At 41.2% G+C, this 21,983-nt stretch overlaps 1 protein-coding gene across 3 annotated transcripts in view; it reads right to left on the bottom strand.

Annotated features, from left to right (window-relative positions):
* Positions 1-21,534, bottom strand: part of uacab (uveal autoantigen with coiled-coil domains and ankyrin repeats b) — a 40,527-nt gene extending 18,993 nt beyond the window's left edge. The window contains exon 1 of one of the 3 annotated variants that reach the window (XM_085274309.1): positions 21,309-21,534. In XM_085274309.1, the coding sequence (XP_085130435.1) occupies positions 21,309-21,356 (48 nt within the window). In that variant the 5' untranslated portion in view covers positions 21,357-21,534. Of the gene's footprint in view, positions 1-521; positions 1,259-21,308 lie in introns of those variants that run through there. The other 2 variants (XM_085274326.1, XM_085274318.1) reach the window with 2 other exon arrangements.
* Positions 21,535-21,983: the final 449 nt, after the last annotated feature.

The following is a 21,983-nucleotide window of genomic DNA, read 5'->3' as shown; positions in this document are numbered from 1 at the left end:
AGCAAACTATCAGACATTTCTAACCAAACAGTTATGTATTTCACCAAGGCTGTACTTAGTTTAACAGCTGAGAGTAATAGCTATAATTTGGTCCCCAGGAGTTTTAGCTGACTACCAAACGCAAGCCGGGCACGAACACACATAGAACAAAGTCCATTTCTGAGTCATTTTTCCTTTTCTGCTATAATAACAGACAAGAATAGACCTTAATGTGCCAGGAATTTAAAACGCTTCATGAGTTGTTGCTACAAAGCAAGGAAACAGTACTCTTAAACCTCCTGATAAGAATGTGGCTCTTTACACTGAAAGTCAAAATAAAGACAAAGCAAAAACAAGCAAGTGCAAATTTTAATCATAACCAAGATTCAAAACAGGCGATGTGTACACAGAGAGCTGATCTAAGAGTTCTGCCACTGCACTGCTGCTTCTGTAAAGCACAGCTTTCGGCTACATTCACACTGTTCATGAAATCAGAGCTCCAATAACGGTGGTGACAAGGTAAAATTATTGGCAATGAATACCTACAAAGTGCACGGAGGTGCATTTCAGCCAGCGGCTCATCTTGGGTGAGTGGAGCTGGTCCTTGCACCGTGCTACTGAAAAAGTTGCCACTTTTCTGGTTTACAAAAGCAAAACTAGAGAAAAACAGTACAAAAATCCCCCCAGTCTCTCAGTGCACTCAACCAGTGAGTGCAACAACAAAAAAGAAAGGATGAGAAGACAGAAGGGTGAGAGTCTGTAATGCAGAGGAGGTCCTCTTATGGGAGGTTTAACCTCAGGAATCTTTCTCACTTGCGGCAAAAAAGTTCATTTCGCAAGATTTTTCTAAGCATTCCTCTGTTGCTCATGAGCGCTTCCGGCAAGTTCATCACTGCACAGCAGTTTAGTTGATCGTTAAAGGGAGGAGAAGGAGGAGTGATTGAGGAGAAAAGAACAGAGGTGGAGAAGCAGTAGGGCCAGCCCTGCCAGCCCTGGGACCTGCCCTGGCCGGCAACTGCAACTCCTCCTCTGGTGGGGGAAGTCAGCTCAGCCTGGCTACCGTTCACCTCCCTCAAGTGCCGTCGCCTCCTTTCCTCAACTCAGTCTCCCTTTCTTCTGGTACTCTTCCTGCTGTTTTCTGTCTGAAAAAACAAACTCAACGCTCTTTCTTGTCGAGTAGTAATGAAGGGTTTCTCTCGCTGCCTCTTCTCTTCTCTATCAGTGGTCTCCAGCTTCTTCACCCCACCAAATGGCAAGGTCAGTCAGGCTCAGTGGGGTAAATATGTGAACTCTCACAGGTTTAAAATATCACCCCCTCCCTGGTAAACAGCAGCGGTGCAGACAGCCCTGCAGACTGGTTACCTCTTTATTTTTTGACCCTCAAACCTTTCTGTAGTGACTGATAGGAAGACAGTGGCTAAGAATACATTCTGGACATGCCTCCAGCATGAGTAATGGCTTTAATGTCCATCAGCACTGCCAGCATGCGACAAGGCCAGCCAAAAAGACCGTGCTTACATCGACACCCCCCCACACACACACACACCATGCTCTCTGCTTGCCTCCCATCTGAAAATATTAATGTCAGAGGGGGATTATGGTTTGCACATTTTGAAGTGGTCTTGGCACTGACCCTCAAAGGATACTACGGGGTAAAAGCTGCTGTTAACCCATCCATCTAAACGGGGTGGTGTGGCTCCAAAGCCCCGTGATCCTTGCAGTGCGGCAGCAGGGTTAGACGACAGCCTTTTTACAACCGTCTGTGACTGCAACCCCTCCAAAACCTGCATCTATATTGCCTCCTCGCTTTCACTGATACACTTTAAAAGCACAACTTTAACTTACTGAGTAAAACATCACAGAAAAAAAGAAGTTTTTTTTAAAAAAAAAAAGGGGGACACACAGACATCAATCTATGGTGAGGAAGACAGGATACAAGGAGACCCGTTTAATTTACACACTACATCAGCTCCTCATGTTACTGCCCGCTGCCAGACTGGCGTTAACAGAGCAACACTGATATCCACAAACATGCAGAAAGACCTCCTCCGCATGACATGTCGTATCATAAGGAGTAGGTGTCAACTTACGAAAGCTGCTCGCCCTCGCATGGAGACAAAGCCGCCAAAATGGCACCTAGCCATCACATACGTCGGTCACGTAAATATCTCACACTGCTTTGCTGCTGTGTGTATTTGTTTGGGAATCTGTTTATGTACTAGTTAATATTAGGGCTGTTAGCAAGCAAGAGGTGCCACCGCAGTAGTCCCTGTCTTTCAAGGGGAGCTGATCGACATATAATAACTTGATGTTGTGAGGAGAAATAGATCATCTGTGCTTGTTGTTGTAACGTATGTGACTTAAACTATCTGCAAACTGAACAGAACAGCAAACGGGAAACTAAGAAAAGTTTTCCAGATATGATTCCCACTTTCTTGAGCAGTCAAAGGTTTTAAACGTGAATGAGTTTCCTTTACGAGCTAAAGGATGATGATTGCAACAGATGACAATATCTAGTTACATTTAATGACGCCAACATGATATCAATGTATCTTCCTGTTTTACTTTCATATCTCAAATTGTACATTGCTGACACATATTTACCAGGATCAGGGGAAATACTCCCTATACTTTAACAGAACAAAAAAAGTAATGTTTTGGCTAATTTAGAGATATCGCACTTTTGTTTATAGCAGTCTGAGCACTGTTTGAAGTAAATGCAGCAGAGTCATCCAACTAAATTACCGATAGTCAGAAAATCACCAGTTATTTTCTTGAGGATAAAAGCTTCACGTGGGAGTTTCCCTCCAGGACTAATCCATTGCTTTTGCCAGTGAGATAAAACAATCTACCCACAAAGAACTGCGTGTTCTGGAAACACCTCTGCTTTTCCATGACACTGGACCTGCCCTGAATGCTAGGTCATCTTTGAAATGACCTGGCATTTACTTGACATTTATTGAAATTAACGGGTTGCAAACAAGCTGTTTGGATGACCGCATGACTAATCTGACATCCGAGGAGCAGCTTGAATGGCATCTGTGATTCATTTTAAATTGCTTAATCGCAGTTGTGTGGAAAAGAGTTAGGACCTTTTTCTTCAGTACTAAATAATAAACAGTTGTATCCTTTAAATACTCTCCTCCCTAAAGTTTGACGTTTTGAAGGGGAAACTCCTACAAATAAATATGCAGTAAGACCAGCTGCAGAAATAACTGAGTCCATGGCTTTACATCAGCGGTCCCCAACCTTTTTTGCGCCACGGACCGATTTATGTCCAACAATATTTAAGGTGTCGCGGATAAATACAACAAAATAAAACCAGTACCGATACCAAAAAAAAGGAAGATTTATTAATAACACACTGGAAAAGACCCAGGGAAACAGAGTTAACGATAAAAAAAAAAAATAACATAAACCCTGAAAACCATAAATTTCACAGCCTCAACTCTCGCAGCCCAGGGGTATGGGACCGCTGCTTTACATGATTACATTTTCCCCGCACCTCTTTTGTAAATCCTGACAGTAGTGGTTCTTTGAATCTACTACATAAAGCAGCAGATTGAGGTTTATCTATAGATTCTTTGAGCTTGAGATCCCATCCCAGGGGCCTTAACACAGGGTGAGACCTTGTCTTATTGTTTCACCTGAAACCTCTGATAATGACCCACAACCTTTTTCACACCTTGGCTCATGCGAGGGGGGTACACGTTTGCAAACTACTGCTGTCGAATTTATACATGCAGACATGCCAACACATTGCCATCAGTCTATGTCAGTGAGCACAACTCGAAGAGACTCAACTGGCTGCCAGCTGGTTCTGTTAAATGTGAATTTCTGTGCAGACAGCAGCAGATATGCTCATTTATCACTCCTGTATTATAGGAAACAGACTGGATGCAACTGCCATAGGCTGACTGTAAAAAAAAAAAGTCCAGCTTTGGATCATTTTGGATCGGACCAACATCCCAACATCCCATTTATCCAAATATTGAATAAATGTATTCCTAATTGGTACCCAAAGCCATGTCATTTAGTAAAAAAAGTGGTCATGTTTATCTGCTGGGCTGAATATCTACACCATTAAAAAGCCCATCCACACACATGACTTGAACACTTGTGATACTGTAATCTCCACAAAGGCAGGGCTCATTAGCATTGCTGTAACTGGAGCCACAGTGAGACTTCAAGAGATGTACACAGAAGTTAAAAAAATTATCTCTGTAATTTTTTTAATTAGTCCTGAACAGAAAACCTTAATAGGCATGGAGCAGCCAGCTTTACAGTGTCTGTATTAAACCTGCATACAAGACGTTACTGACTCAATATTCTGCTAAAGCTTCTATTTTAACACAGTGACCTCGAGGACAAGACGTCACCTGACATTGGATCAGACAGGTTAGACCGTTCTACCTGTCTGCACAAATTATTCTGGCTGCCTGGTAATATGCCACTTAGAGACTCTCGCCATCTTCAGCTCAGATGTTCAGTCACTTCTCCAACACCTCGGTTTCCTGCCTCTCTCAGCTGCTGGCGAGACTAATAGGTCTCCAATATCCTCACAGATGAAATCACCAGCAAGAAATATCTAAGCGGTCATCTGATAAGAGACTGAAGTCAGGATCACAACATAAAGCTTTACACCAATATGGTAAGTGATAGTTGTGTCCAACGTCAAACTGCAGTTACAGATCTAGTTTTATGATATCCACTACGGGGATCCTCTTGATTATAAAAGTCATCTGCGAAGACACAGACATTAAGCCATGAAATATAACCCTTTGACAATTTATAGGAAATGTGTCTCTGTAAATACAGGCAGAATCTTTTTCCCATTTAGAGCTTTATCTCAAGCTTCAGATTTTCAGAAGTCTTCAGAAGTCAGACGTGTAATGCAGCACATGGGTGAACTCAATGGATGCATTGATCTTCCTCACAGGGGTTCATGTGAGCTCAAATGGAGAAATGTTCCAAAATTCATCTGAAGCTAAACTGAGGCTTCAGAATAAGATATAATAATGCAGTCGAAATGTAGCTTAAAGAGGACGTGAGTAAGAGTTTAGAGACATATACACTCACTGGCTGCTTTGTTACATAAACCTGTTCAACTCTGCATTAATGCAAATATCTAAATCAGCCAATCAAACTCGGTGCATTTAGGCATACAGAGATGGTCAAGATGACTAACTTAAGGTCATAAAGAGCATCAGAATAGAGCAGATGTTTGAAGTGACTCTGAAAATGGCATGGTTGTTTTTGCCAGAGGATTTTTCAGAAATTGCTGATCTACTGGGATTTTCCCACACAGCCATCTCTAGGGTTTACAGAGAATGGTCTGAAGAAGAGAAAATATTCAGCGAACCACAGTTTTCTGCAGGAAAATGCCTTGCTGATGCCAGAGGTCAGAGGAGAAAGGCCAGACTCCTTCAAGTTAATAGAAAGGCAACAGTAACTCAAATAACCACGGAGGCATGCAGAAGAGACTGTGCTGTATCATACCCTCTGTGACAATACTGTATGCATTTTTATGTGATATAAAAATGTCAAGTTGTGATATCATTCATTTACGTTCCCTGCTGTGTGTAACAGTGAGACTAGCCCAGGTATGTCAGAGCATAAGAGCTGCGTGTCAACCTCCAATGATGATCTAGTACGTTCATATGTGTTCATATGAAGTTTCTTATAAAACCTCCAACAAAGTGCAACTTTTGCAAAATATACAAGAAAACAGCTCCAGCTGTTTGCTTGTATATTTTGTGGAAAAGACACACCGCTGAGTGCAAACAGTCTGTGAATTAAGAGGTGCTAGCAGCCGTAGATGTGCAGCCCAAATGACTCCACTGAGGAAGATACAACATCCCAGGTAGTTTTTTAGCTTTACTATATGACATTCTTGAGCATATCCTGATGAGGTACAAGGTTGTGATACTTTAGGTCTTGTTAAAGTGAAGTATTGGGAATTATTTTCACATACAATTTCCAAGGAAAACACTACATAGGCTACTTTTGTGCTTATATTTGACTTAATCTTGCTCTGCTGCTGTACTGCTGGAACCTTGTTTCAATAGAGTCACATTTCAATCTAGGAAGTATATCATCAGTGACAGTAGCTCAGTTGAAAAATCCTGTTCATTAACGTACACTTCCGAATGCTGCTGCCTGCAAACATCAACAAAATGTTCTGGGGGGGTTTTCCCTTTATCATCAGAAATATTGTGTTCACAAATATTCTTGATATATTGTGATATAATTATAAGATTATACTGCTCACCCCTAACACACACCAAACATTGAAGCAGGGAGTCTACAGCAGCAGAAGACCACACTGGGTTACTTGTCAGCTAAGAACAAGAACTGAGGCTACAATTTGCACAAACTCACTAATAATTGGGCAAAAGCAGACTGGAAAACTGTTGCATGGTCTGATGAGCCTCGAGGTCTGCCACAGCATTTGGATGGTACAGTCAGAATTTGGAGTAAACGACACAAAAGCACAAATCCATCCAGCTTTGTATAAACAGTTGGTGATGGTGGAGTGGGGAATATTTTCTTGACACACTTTAAGTTTTTAACCAGCCACCATCAGTTCAACAACATCCACTGGCAACTGGCAGCATATTTGCAGCTCTGTGTGTGAGCTGTGCATTTTTGTTTGAAACCTTAAGAGGACCTTACAAGCCCCTGCAACCTCATAGAGAATAAACAAGTAAGAATAACATAGGCTAAATGGTGCGTACTGGTCCAATCAATCGGACAACAACCACTAGAGCATGCTTTGAATTTTGCTTTACATAGCAAAACTGAGAAAATGATGCACTGCTGCATTTCTTTGATATTTAAGATAAACACACGTTACAGTAACTAAATGACATGTGTTCAAACAAAGTAGAGCTTCCTGAAGATGATGACCAATATATTGCATGACTAACATAAAATCTGTACTTTTGGTTTAGCAACATGTCCAAACAGGACACCAATCTTCTGCTACTATTTTTATCATTTATCCCTAGAGATACCTGTTTGTGGCATTAAAATAGCTGCATGCTTTGTGAATATCTCAATGACAATTTGATTTATTGGTGCGATATGCTGTGGCAGTTAAAAAGCCAAAACTCTAGCTGGGTCAGTGTAAACGAGACCCTCAAGAGCTTAAATATCAGAAACTGTGCCACAGAAATCTCTCGAAGTGGCACGTAAACAAACAATGCAGGAACACGGAGCAGTTTTCATGAACAGTCAGGTGAACATGAAGGAAAGATGGGAAATCCTGTTAGTAACTCAGTGGGACACTTTATAATAATCTTCTCTGTTACTGATGAATAGATGCAGCTCTCCGGCATACCTTTTCAGGCATTGCAGTTTGAGGCGGGAGTGTTTTTACACCAGCGCCCATACCATCGCACACATCCCTTTAATCTGTGACCACAGACCTGTGCGTAACGCGGTGAGCTGTGCAACTGTCTGAGCATGTAGGGTGTAACTGAAACCCCTGAGGGCCAGAAACAGAAAGGGTGCAGGAGAGAAAGATTGGGAGTGTGTGAGCCAAACACACAAGGACAGGAGAGGGGTGGAGGTGTGAAAGTGACAAGATGCAGCATGCTTGCAGTCAATCTGTCATTTTGGAACAGGTAAGCTGATGCTTCACAGTAAAAGCCCCTCGCGCATTTGGGCCGACACTGATGGTTCAAGCCAGGTGTCTGGAGAAAACGAGGCACTGGTTGTCGGAATGTATATGAAGCATGTCTGGATAGCTGCTAAGCACAGAGTCATTCGTCCAGGTCTGGATGCATAAGAACAGGCAGAAACGCCCTCTGGTGGTCAGCAGAAAAATAACAAGTCAATGTATATCTGCATGCTCTGACCAAGAGGATAGGTGATAAGCATCAAAAGCATTAATAACACAATGGTAACCTAAAGAGAATCCAAAGCAATTGTATCTTACAAGTAATTCTCCAAATAACAGAAAATGTATTACAGATACAAGTATGTATGAGAAAATTCTAGCAATCATTAGTACAAACTACCATTACGCAGCCAGTGCCAGGTGCTTAAATAAGATCACTGTCATGGGTTATTGTTCTCAGCAGCTGTGAATCTATTGAGCATTCAGTGCTCAAGAAACAACAGAAAGTAAAAGGAAATACTGACTTAGATTAAGCACAAATTTACCAACTGCATGAGAATGCAGCCTTTGCACTATGACACACACAAAATGAAACATGATGCCAACTCTGCAGTGACTGTTGAAACAGATCAGGATACAAAAATGTGTGAAGCTCTGAATATCTGTTAGCGTGCAGTAAAGTGAGCTGTTAATCTGCATAAAGTGTGAAGGTTTAAGACACTAACGTAAAGTTAACCATGTGGGAACTAAAATAAAGCCCATACGGTAAAGTGGCTTTCTGAGAGTTTCCTGGTGATCCTCCAAAGATATTCTTACTTGTGCTGCCCAAAATGGAGACTAGTCAACCCAATTATTAGGTCAAACCATTTTAGATGACACTTGACCCAGAGGACAAAACGTTTCCCAGCTATTTTCCCTCAACTTCCGTGACCTGCTGCCAGGCCCGGGATCACCTTCCTCATTCCCTAAACCCAGTGGCCCTTGCCCCTGCCAACTCACCTGGAAAGGCAGTCTAATGACAAACCAGTAAGCCACGTTCTATAAGAAAGTCACTGCCACTTGCCACTGACAATATCCCACCACAACTCTGCAGCTCCAGCTCCATGCAAGAAAAAGAAAGGGTGCAGCCCACCTCACTGCAGTACCAGTGAGGTGGGCTGCTAGTGAGGGAATACTTGGGTCACTAATGCAGAAACACTACAGCAAATTAAAAAAGTATTGACTTCCTTAAAGAGGTAGTATATTTTAAAAATGTTCCTAAAATTTACATTTTCAGCCCCTGAAGGAAAAACACACAGGAGGATCTGTGGGACAGCAGCAGGTTAGTGTTATTTTGCTGAAGGAAGCATTATGAACAAGCAGCACCCGAAGAGCACAAACCTCCACGAGGAAGCTCATTCTCTGGGTAGTATTTAATTTTAAGAGATTTTGTACATACTCATTTTTTTTTGTTATTTGGTATTTTTAAACGTACTTTAAAACATTTGCAGTTCAGTAAAAACAAGTACAAAGAGCAGGCTTTTGTTATTTGCCTTGTATAAACCCATTCTGATATACTTGAAATGATTTAAGTACAATTATTTTTTTATTCTTTTATATTTATATGACTTTAGTACATGGGTCAATAAAAGTGTTATGATATTCAAATTTTTATGTATTTAAATTGTAATAATTTGGTACTCTAATGTACATAACAAAGTCATAATAAAATAATATCTCAAATATCTGATATTTAAAATCCCCGTATACAATTCCCTGAATGGCAAAAGCGCAACAATGGCAGTAAGAAACATTGCTTTAAATCGCTCTATACATCATTATTAACACGTTATTATCACCTTCAGATCAATCAAATGACCTGAGAGGTCAGAGGTCAAATGTGTCATATTTGAAATCTTTACACTGTACTACCTTTATGCTAATAATATAAATCCCACTTAAACTCATTAAGTTGACTTTGGTGGATTTAATCCAAAATTTTAATGGACTGTTAACGCGATCCCACGCCACTCCATCCTTTGTGTAACTGTATGTGTAGAATAGCATAGTAAAAACCACAGGATTCTTTGGTCTCTAATGGCGGTATGTGGTTAAGCAAGAAACGCTTTGGGCATGCTGGTACTTGGGCAGAAATACTATGTTGACACTTGTTTGGTCGGTTCTCTCTCTCTGTCTCTCTCTCACTCCCTCAGTCACTCACTCTCACATGAACACACACACACAAACTTTGGTGTAAAACTTGAAATACTACAACTGAAATGCACTTACATGTGGTATATTTACTGTAAATACGAGCTCACTAATTTTCCATATATATTATCCGGTTGTTCAGTCTGACGTCACTAGCCGTGTCTGGGCCTAAACTCCACTGCAGGTCCATATATCAAACGATCACTATGGCATTACTGAGAGTTGAAAAACTGTCTAAAGTCTTTCATCTTTAATAAAATGATCTGTGTTCTGCTCTACCAGGTGTAACAATTGAGTTTAACATCCAGGCATCCATGAAAACGGAATTTATGACATTTAACGGAGTTAGAAGTTAGCAGGGAGTTAGCTCGCTAGCTTCTATCTAAATACAATATAGCATGTCCTGACTGCGGGGTTTTGGAAACAAATTAAAACGTACAGCTCTGTTATCACTTCCAACATAAATGAAGACAGAAAACTAAACAGCAGTGACGTTTGTAGGGTTACTGAAGTTTGGCTAGCTGGTATATAATGATGTGCTACGTGACCGCTAGCGACACAGCTATGTTAGCATAATATAAACAAGCTAACTTTTTTCCCCACTCGATAAAAGTTAACGTGAGTGTTCTCGGTGGTCAGGAACAAATGTAATCGCATGGCAGGATGCTGTAAAAGGACCAAACTTCAGCCAGGAGAACAACTGAGATAATCCATCCACAATACGAGGTTAGTCATTCATATACTGCTGCATGGGCTGGGCTGTAGTTACATCCTAAGGTTTTAAAAACTGAGCTTAAATAAATTATTAGCGGCAATAAAAGCCGAGGGAGGTCAACAGTGATCACTGACTGTTTTAGGAGCTTTTTGAGATTAAATAGAAGAAAATACATAACATTAAACATGTTAACAACACAAAAGCCATATTAAACGCAGACTACTTTAGGCCCGGAAGTCGGATTCGTCATGTCATCACTTAACAATCGGATTATCATGCAACACACCAAAACATCAGTAAACATACTTCATAAAATCTCCCTAGTCTTGCACCTAAAGACCTCTGACAAACAAAAACAGTAACATAAATGTATGTAACAAAATAATATCCAATAAACAATAATTTAACAATTACTACAATGACTAAAACTATCAGAAAAAATTTAATTCTGGAGAACACCTGACTCATGCCTGTTACAAAGCAGGCACTGGCTTGCCCCTCTGACATTGTCCAATGCACACATATTCTTTCCTATGATCACCTTCTTCCAAAAAAAGTCTATTTCCACATCTCAAAACACAGCAGATGCACATTCACGCCACAAATAGAGCATCAGTTAACTCTGCTGCACCAGGTTTCCATCAACACGCACAAAAACACGCCACCATAAAGAGATATACAGCAAAAGACAGCATGCTCTGTGTGGCAGGTATTAGGACTGGGCGATATGACCCAAAATTCATATCTCGATATTTTTTAGCTGGATGGCGATATACGATATATATCTCGATATTTACCATAAGGTAAGAACAAAAAGAGAGTTCTTAGTCAAAGCTGTGTCCCAGATGTCACACAGGCACTTTTATTAACATACAGCGTAGATGTACATGAAGAAATTACTCAAAAATAAATTGAGTAAGCCCACCCAAAGTCACCCCCTGTGGGCTGCATGTCGTTAGCGCGGTTAGCTCGTTAACACGTTGACGCCGTCCAGCCCCACGCACGGGGCGATCCGCAGTAACTCGTTAGAGGAGATTTGCCGTGTCCATCTTGTCGTTGCCTGCAGGTGAAACTATGGGGGAGGGGGACTATGTATAATGTCATAAAAAGCAGACTTGTCTAGATCTCCAGTGACCACCTGTAGCTGAACACAGCAGTGGTGTTGAAGCAAAAGGCACTAATTGGCTGCACCGCTTCGTTTCTCTCACTATCTTGTTTGTTCGTGACGACAAAGGGAACAGTGATTTTTTGAAAAAGTAACAAAACCGTCCAACTATGTTAGTGACTCCACATTTTTCATACGGCAGAGGCACGTATCTAATCTGCAGACAGACAGAAACATACAAACAGAGAGAGCACAGCTTGATAGGGCTTAGTCCGTGCTGCTGAACAGCAGTTTGTCCTTCATCAGCAGAATCTTTGTCCCTCTGTTGCTCAGCATGACTGATTGACTGACTGTGTGTGTGTGTGTGTGTGTGTGTGTGTGTGTGTGTGTGTGTGTGTGTGTGTGTGTGTGTGTGTGTGTGTGTGTGTGTGTGTGTACGTACATTCTGACGTCAGCTGAAGCCCACCCAAAGTCAGTCAATAAACTAAGCCCCTTCTCACATGCCAACCTCCCCATCGCTGCCCTGACACACACTCACAGTTCATGTTACACATAAACAAACCGACTGAATGCAAAGCTCACACATGACAAACATTGTACAACAACAACAACAATAAAAAGACACATGCACTTAACCACCAGAAACAAATTTATGTTCCCTGGTTGATGCAATACAGGATGAGCTCTCTGCTCCATGTAAGCAGTGGGAGGGAGCACAGCATGGGAACGCCGATGGGTAACACTGCTGGGATGACCTCACAGCCGCTCTTATGGAGCCAGACGTTAATCCTGAAACAACAGATCACTGTGTTGCCACTGACTATACAGCCGATACAACATCCAGCCTAAAGCATGCGATGAGTCTGTTTCACAGTTTGTCTCCTTTGGTCAACGCAGTCAATTACTATTACTGTTAATGGGGGAATAAGACGGGGCTTTGATGTCTTGTGCACTGGTACATAAATATTCCTCATAAAATAATACTAAGAGGCAGCATGTCTGAATAAATTACCCAGCACAGCACTATTCCAACCGCGCACAGCTATAGCAAAATGGAAAATTAAAAACAACAAAACACTAGGTCCTGATTACTGGTATGAGAGGTTCATAATGAAGCAAAGCCTGCTATCTAACAGGCAAGCATACACAGCATTTAGTCAGACAGGCACTCCTCATGAGATTTAAACAGCCTTACAGTCTGACCAAGGATTAGCTCAAATGAAACACTCAGTCCATCCAAACTGAACCCCAAAAAGTAAACACCACACACACTGTGAAAATTAAGCAGGGTGGATAAGAGGATTTTAATCAAATCTCGCCCCCTCCAGCAGAGGTTAAGAACGCCTGCTGGGTGTCTCCAAGTTGCAGCCTAAACTTGATAAAGGAGCTTCATAAGTAGGTAGTTTAAGAACGCTCAGTGGGTAGAAAGAAATTCCTGGGGGGTTTAGGAGGCTGTAAAACATACAAGCTCCCCACAAAGGCAACAGTTTATCAGTACAAATAAACAGACATTTCATCTTCCTCTAACACAGCCGTTTAGAAAAGCAGGGTTCTGTTTCAGCAAGCATTTTGTCTCTACGTGAACAAAGTCTAATATGTACTAAAAAGCTGGACCTGGCTTAGTGACAGGCATGTTATAAATTCTCTGTTTATTTGTCCTGCCTTGCAGACCGAGGCACAGCCAGACAAAACACGCACTTGCAGACAGAATATACTTCACTTCCCTCAATGCACTCTGCAGAGGGTAAAAACACAGCAGCAGATCTTTACAGAGATCGCCAAGGAGTGACAGTAACCGCAGGCTTGACAAACCTCAGCATGTGACACCAGGCAGGTGGGAAAAAGAGCAAATTTGGTTTCACACAGGCTCAATTCTAATGAGTAATTAGCCGGTACCATTTCTGAAAAGGTCAGTACCAAGATACTAAGATAAGTGCCTAGACTTAAAAGCAGCTGCGGGTAACAAATAATCCTTCCACAGCATCTTTGAAACCACGAGGGTTTTATTAAGACAGCTCTTTGATAGATCATGTTGACTCAAGGCTTTCCTTTAGTCACCCTGGCTTGAGCTACACGAAAAGTGCGTGGCTGTTTAAAAAAAAAAAAAAAAAAAGCATACTCTCAATTTATTTTATTGTTATTTTTATTTTTGTTAGCCAAATTTGTAGTTTTCTTAATGTATTTGAGGCCTTTGTCACTCAGTGAGATAGACAGTGTTGCAGTCCAGCAAAGCAAGCACGTAACACTGATTTCTTTAACTACACAATAAAATATACAAAACCTTTGTTATCACCTAACTGACCTTCCAAAAAAAGAAAAAGAAAAAAAAGAAAGAAATTTCAAACAAAGCCTCGAAACAAAGAATCAGGAAAGTCAAATCTGCACCGAGCTCATTGTGAGACTTTATCACAATCACCATTTTTATCCCTGAGCAGAGACACATCTAAAGAAGCTGATAGCGATCACTGCCTAAAGGTTTGGAACCATCACGTTCCCTTCTCCCATCCACACCCTCCTTTTGTTAAAAACAACTTTGAAACCAGAGTCGTTTCAACTTCCCAACAAAACATTCCTGCTGCATGTGCCTCCACTGTCCCACAGTACTTTTGCCATCAACAACACCTCCCAATCCCGCTCTCTATTTTGTAAAATAACACTACTTAAAGGGTAAGGGAGGATCCTACATTTCACCATTATTGAACATGCAAGCCCTGGGAAGAGAGAAAAAAAAATCTGCGTGTGATCAGGACGCCAGGAAATATGGAGTACTATGTTACTACTAATTTCTCTTAACAATTAAATTCATTCCCAAGCTCAAAAACCTGAACTCTGAGAATATAAAAGTTGATAGGTTTTTTTTTTAAGGAGGGATTTATGAATATAACAATAAAAAGTTGGGACACAAATTCATATCATTGTGAATGAAAAAAAAACCTTTAAACATCAAGATTAATGTTAAAGTCAGATACAGATTTAATAAATAAGCTTTACGCGTTCAGTCACACTTGCTGCTGAAATCCTTAACATAATCAAAGCCCAAGAACAACGCTGGTTATACTAGAAAAGCAGCAAATACCCTTTCATTACAGTGTGCTGCTACAAATTTGCCTAAAGGAAGCTTCTCATTAGTGTTCAACCTGTCAGGAGGCTAATGGGGTCTTCATGATCAGTCATTAAACTGACAGGTCTGAGCTTCCCTCTTCATGTTTTAAATATGGCTCGTACACAATGCAAAAACCATCCAAAAACAAAACTGCCAGAAAAAAATAGAAAAGAAAAAAAAACTACAGTGACCATGAACACTGACCTACAGCGAGCTGCAGAGTGACTGCCATTCACCACCATAAAATTTATTGGTGATAAAAATACCTTTAGTGCTAACTAACCAGAGGCATTTTTACAGTTGCAGTCATGTCATAAGAATTCAACGCGAGTCCTGTAACTCACAAAACATACAGCCTCCAGCTACGTGCCGAAAACCACAAGTGAAGCAATGAGACAATAATCTAAACACATACTTATCGGGCCATCACCAGGTCATAAACTGGATCTATGTTTTTCATAGGGCTGGGCGATATGGCCTAAAATCCATATGGAGGTATAACTTGAAGCATGTGCGGTAACGATATATATCGCGATATATTCTATTCTTCTGTATAACATATTTTCCACACTACAAGGCGCAAAATCCTTTAATTTTCTCAAAAATCGACAGTGTGCCTTATGTATGAATTCTGGTTGTGTTTACTGACCTCGAACCGATTTTATGTGGTACATGGCGTGCAGAAATCTGTCAAAAATGTTTTAGTACAACTTTGGTAAGCTACAAAGCCGCACGGCTTGATGGATTGTTGGAGCATTACGGCTACCGTAATCAGGAGCCTTGCGAAGTGATCTGGGTCCAAAACCCAAGTAATCACCCAGACCTATAGGTGATATTATAATGATGAAAAACAAGTGCAAAAGCAAAAACATAACCATATAATGTATTATATGCTAGAACTTAAAGTCTGCCTAGCTGAACTTTGTAACTTTTAGACAATAACTTGAGTTTTACTGTTCCTCTGATTTCACCGACAAATAAGTCACAATTCAAGCGAACGTCATGTAGAAAATACTAAGCAGTCATAGAAGACAGATGGACGATAGAGCAGAACAAAACACAGATATAAAATTTCATGTGTTGAAAAATTGTACTGTCAGGGAACAGACTGAATTTGAACAACATATAGATACAGACATCCGAAACTTGTCTAAGTTTTCTTAACATCAAGCAAAATACTTTGCTTCCTACGAGTGAAATGAAAGCTAGAGAAAAAGACGCAGTCCTTCACCTGGACGTCAGCCCACTCACACTTCTTATAATCTATTACAACGTCTACATGTTGTGTTACTATGTTACATGTAGACCTTGGACTATTTCATTTCCTGACCTTTCCTTCTCCTATCCTTACACTAAATGTTACGATGGGCTCAGCAGACTTTTAATGATATTGGATCATGGACACATGATGTAGGTGCAGGTGTATAATGACGGCTTAGGACAACGTAGATGAGCATCTTTAAGCACTGATGTCATCGCTCAGTGGTAGCATAACCGACAATCATCCAACAGTAGCAGACATGTTTTATTTGATTTGATTTGTTTGACATTGCAAAACATTGCCATACCTACCCAATACAGTAGGGCAGCCACATTTCACCACATATCACAAGGAAAACTAAGTGAAGCTGCATTTTTTATTATTACACACTGCATTTTCTCCCGGAAACTCTATTTTGCAGTGATTTTTAGCCACTCATATACCACAGCCTTGTATCCTGTATATCTGCTGTTTACAGGTAGGTGCCCCAACATGCCACCATCCACAGGAGATCTGACAGAGGTACAGATCTGGCTTTAGGCCTCAGTAAAGCAGGAAGTGTGTAAGAGATTAACAATAACTAATGATTACATGCAGAGTAATGTATAAACAGAGAGAGTGGAAAAAGGTGAGTAAGGAATACTCAGTGTATCATTGCAGCGTAACTATGGGAGGATTCAGGGTCACCTGATCCAGCTGTAAATTTATGCTTTAAGAAAGAAAAGTTTTAAGCCTGATCTGAAAAGTAGAGGGGGTGTCTGTCTCCTTAATCCAAGCTGGGAGCTGGTTCCACAGAAGAGGGGCCTGAAAGCTGAAGGCTCTGCCTTCAATCCTACCTTTAAATACCCTAGGAGCTTCAAGTAAGCCTGCACTCTGAGAGCGACGTGCTCTATTCGGGTGATATGGTACTACGAAATCTTTTAGATAAGATGGGGCCTAATTATTCAAAACCTTGTGAGGAGAAGGTCCCTAAATTTGATTGTGGATTTAACAGAGGCCAATGAAAAGAAGCCTTTCTCAAGAACTGACCAGGAGGGGTGTCTGCCACAACAATACAATGAATTATAGGGCTGCACGATTAATCGTTAGAAAATCGCAATCTCAATTCATACTTATGTGCGATCTAATTTCCAAATGACAATGATTTAAAAAAAAAAAGAAAAAAAAAGAAAAAAAGACGACGACGATTGTACCGCATTTTGATCCGGGACGTAATCTGCATGAAAACAAGCGCTCACTCTTCCTGCTCAACAAATAACAAGGGCGGAGCCTTATACCACGTGATACAGAAGCTGGCTGCTAAAAAAAACAACGGAGAGCACGTCAGGGATGACGAGAAAGTGACAGGAGAAAATCCATCCCAGTCAACCACCCAAACATCAATAACGGGAACCTTATACAGCGCTTCCCTATAACCGTCGAACTCCCGCAGGCACAAAGAAATTACGGAGGCTATTACTTATCACCTGACCAAAGATATGGCTCCCATCAACACTGTGCAAAACGAGGGATTTAGGAAAATGATCAACACCCTAGACAAACGCTACACAGTGCCGTCCCGCAACTATTTTTCTATTGTTGCACTACCTGCTCTATACACGCAGCGTCGAGCAACGGTGGAGACGGAATTTCAAGCAGTACAACATTTTGCGGCAATGACCAAATGTGAGACATTTGTTATTTTTATGTTTATTTATTGTTTTTATGTTCAGTCTCAACTGTTACGAAGTTGATGTGCAGTTAATAAGTGCAATAAATATTTATACTGGAAAAGAAAATCGTGAGAGAATCGTGATCTCAATTCTAAGCCAAAAAATCGTGATTCTCATTTTATGCAAAATCGTGCAGCCCTAATGAATTAAACAACTATAGGCAAGTAACACAGAACATTTTAGCTGGTTCTAACAGCCATATCTCGAGAAAAAAAAACCCAAACCTCAGTTTTGCTTTGCTCATCCTGGTCTTACAAGGCTCTCATGGATGAATCTGCATTAGAAAGACTTTCTATCATCAAGGCACTCAAACTGATGTCTGACAGGTTTAGTGTCTCCTTCTCTGATAACCAAATCATTTGTGCATCTCAGTGATTTCAGTTTCACGGGCTGTACTGAACGCACAAAATCCAGCTGACACGATGGATGTTTACTGGGGCGACCGTGGCTCAGGGGGTTGGGAATCGCATCTGTAACCGGAAGGTCGCTGGTTCGATCCCTGGGCTCTCTGTCCTGGTCATTGTGTCCTTGGGCAAGACACTTTACCCTACTTGCCTACTGGTGTTGGCCAGAGGGGCCGATGGCGCGATATGGCAGCCTCGCTTCTGTCAGTCTGCCCCAGGGCAGCTGTGGCTACAACTGTAGCTGCCTCCACCAGTGTGTGAATGTGAGAGTGAATGAATAGTGGTATTGTAAAGCGCTTTGGGTGCCTTGAAAAGCGCTATATAAATCCAATCCATTATTATTATTATTATTATTACTGTGACAACAAGCAGATACTGCGACAGTGCAGCCAAATCTCAAATCTAACCAGGAAATCATTTTTCTCTGGTTACCCTGCTGGAGTTATAACTTTCTGCTCGTACCTCTGTAGCCTCGGCTCTGAAAGCACACCGATATCTCCTGAAACAAACAGATATCACTTTTTTTTTTTTTTTGCAATCCGAGTATGTGGTTATCTAAAATGTTTGAGGAATGCTGATCGGAATCTTGCTGAGGACATTCCTAGGCACATTTTCTTTTTGCTTTATATTTATTTTTATTTTGATAGGGATCTGCTTTTCATAACCCAATATTATTTTCCACAAAGGAATGTCTTTTAGGAACAGACAATGATTACATGTGAACTTCAACATTCAGAAAATATCAGCAGCTAAACTGAGTGGAACAGGTACAGCCCCATACTGTCAGACAGAAAAAACAATCTTGTGTCGCTTCTTTCCATCACATGATCATGGCATTTAAACATGACAATGCTTGTCGTACGAAGCCTTGTAGTTAATCACGCTTCTCCACAGAAGAATAGGCCTCTACACAAAAGAATAACTGAAACTGGAGGCTTGCCTTTTGCAACCGTGAGCCAAACCAACAGACTTCATCCTGTCTTTAATCTACAGCTGGTATTAAGGGAATGCCATGGCATTTTGAAACCTGGATACTAAGTTTTCAGCTTTGTTTGGTAACATAGTCAGCATTCCTCAGCTGAAATAAGTTCTTGGTAATGCGTGACAGGAAAACCTGATTAGCCAATAAGCAGGCAACTGTGGAAGACAACGGTAATGACACTAAATATGATGCTTATGGCTTCTTTGTTAAAAAACAAAACCTTTTTTCTCTGAATTTCAACAACAGGGAGCACAACTGATACAGTTACAAAAGGAGTGGGGAAAGATGGAGTTTCCTCCATGGATTTGTTTTCTTTGGCCAGGATTGAGTTACAGTTTCAATACCCCCCACCCCCATGATTGCCTCTCCTACTTGAAAAATGTGCATGTATTTCTTAATGATTAGTCACGCTACCCAGAAAGAGCAAGCAAGTTCACCTCATTGTGAGCCAGTGAGCGAGGCACACATCTAAAACGTTTAGCACTTAATGCCGTTCACCTTAATGCCTCAGTGAGTGACTGACTGGTTGATTTGCGTTTCACAAATTTCAAAGTGCAACAGGTGGTGATGACATACTTCTTCTATGTGTTTGTTTACCAGTGCAAGCACAAAGATCTTACCTGAAGCAGAACAGGTTTGTTAAACATTTTAAATTATTACCCATGTTTTGTTTTGTTGAGTTTTTTTTTTTAAACACACCTTTTATCTGTAGGTGTGCTAATATTTCCTCTTCTGCCTTCATAGAGGAATGCAACGGGAATTTTAGCCCAGTGTAAATGTCACATCTGTTTCCTCAACACAGCCCACATCGAGCTTTTCCTCAGGGTGCTTTGAAACAAGTGGAACATAAAGTCTGCAAGCTTTTTTGGTTTTCATGGTTCTTTTTTTCTTTTTCTTTTTTTTTAAAGGGTGTCTCTACTTCTGTCAGAGGGGGTGAGACAGCCGTCAATACACATACAATACCATTTCAATCTCGAAAGGCTTCTCTTCTCTTCGCTCCCTCTCTCCTTTTATTTCAATGGGGGCCGGATAGTTTACCACACACAGCTCCTCTGGCTTTGTGCCTTTCTCATGGTAATTGCTGGGAGCCGAAAACAGAGTGCAGTGCCAGACACCCACTGCATGCTGAACTGTGCAGAATTGTGATGGCTGTCTATTCAGCAAAGTTCATACGTCATCGCTGGATTGTGAAGAATCAATTCCACCCAATCAATTCCAACTTTGTCATGTATGTCATGCCGTACTTCATGGTAAACAACTTAGGCCCACCTGTCCTCAAGTTTGAAGGTCTGCTGCTCTGTAATAATTAATCGTGTATTAATAAAAATAATAATGCGCTGCTTTTGTTAAACAAAATAAACATAAAACAGGCACCATTGTTTTTCCTGCTTTTACATTATGTAAGCATTGAATGGGGAACACCAAGCTCCAGTCTCCAAATATGTCTACCATTCATGTTGATCCAAATACGATGGACAAAATATTAGAAACACAAGCAGTTCACCACCACACTAAATCCTTGTTCAAGCGGGATCCTGAAGACGATTACAGACTTTTTCTTAAACAGATCTACAGAAAAGTTTCACGGACATGGTTTCAGTAGCTGTAGGCTGGTAAAGAGAACACACTGGTGCATTTAAACAACCAAAAAACAAACATAATTTAAAAGCTCTCAGTGTGTTCACAAGACAGAAATGAAAGGTGGGTCAAAGTGCACGACAGCGTTTTTTTTGTTTGTTTTTTTGTTTGTTTTTTTAATGACCACAAATGTCCCCTGTGATAAAACAAAAAAAACAGCAGAACAGGCACTTTGTGGTATTGAATTGTGGTGCTTTCTTCCAGAGCGCGCTTTGTCAACAACAACAACAACAACAGCACAGCTCCAGCAGATTTAGGCCAGGTTATAACAATCTGAACCTGGCCTAAATCTGCAGTATAATAATCTGTGTCGAGCAGGCCACGACCTCCGCTTGCGCGCGCGCGTGTGTGTGCAGGTGCTTGAACGTGCTGGCGGGGTGTCTATTTTCCAGGGGAGCGCGCGGGCAGCCACCGTGGGAACATGACCGCGGTTAGCGTGGTCGCTAAGACAGAGAGGCGAGGGTTACAGACAGCAACCCGCGGAGGTACAACACAGCGTCGGGTCCCAGCGCCGTCCATGAACTCACAGCTGACCGCTCCAGTGGTGGGAAACGGGGAAAATGAGCAAAACCGAGAAAACAAACGATCAACTTACTGTTATGGTAACTTCGTGCTTTTTCAATCGATACTTGAGGCTCTTCATCTTTTAAAGTTGTTGGTCTCCGGTGTTAAACTTTTCCCGCACTGGACAAGTTCATTAAAAAGTGCAAAAGCAATGCTGAAGGTAGTCGCAAAGTACGTTTAATCTGCGCCGTTTTCCTCACAGAGCAGGTTTCACCTGACGCCTAACCTCAAACTCCCGAAACTCCCGTCGCACTGCGACTGACAACCTGTGAGCCAATCAAACCAAACCAACCGCGTTCTGTTCACCTTTAATCCAATGGGCAGTTGCGGAGGGCGGGACTTCCTTGGAGAGTGGCCGCTGGGAATAGTTGGAGTCGTCCTGGGACAGAACCCGGCGTGACGTCAGGATTACCTGAAGAATGAAACACCTACAAACAGTTACCTGTAAACATCGATGTAAACTGAATTTAAAAAACAAAAACAACTATCTGCTGTTTAAACATCACATTATCCTCTAATCCCCCCTCCTCCCCAGAGTGCCCCGAAACATATTTTAATAATAACTGTGCGTTTACCTGTCATTGCCCTCATGTCAAAGTCCAACGTATTGTATCGAAATGTGCACTTAAACACCTCACAGATCTCACCAGTTTACCCGCGTATGAGCCTATTTGAAGGGTTGGTAACTTTATACCTTGCAAAGAAA

The sequence above is a fragment of the Mchenga conophoros genome, linkage group LG1, assembly GCF_057382185.1.
Source record: "Mchenga conophoros isolate Kocher_MC1m ecotype Shallow Benthic linkage group LG1, M_conophoros_male_GT1.1, whole genome shotgun sequence".
Taxonomy (NCBI): Eukaryota; Metazoa; Chordata; class Actinopteri; order Cichliformes; family Cichlidae; genus Mchenga; species Mchenga conophoros.
The sequence above is the reverse complement of the archived record's forward strand: the minus strand, read 5'-3'. Positions and strand labels throughout refer to the sequence as shown.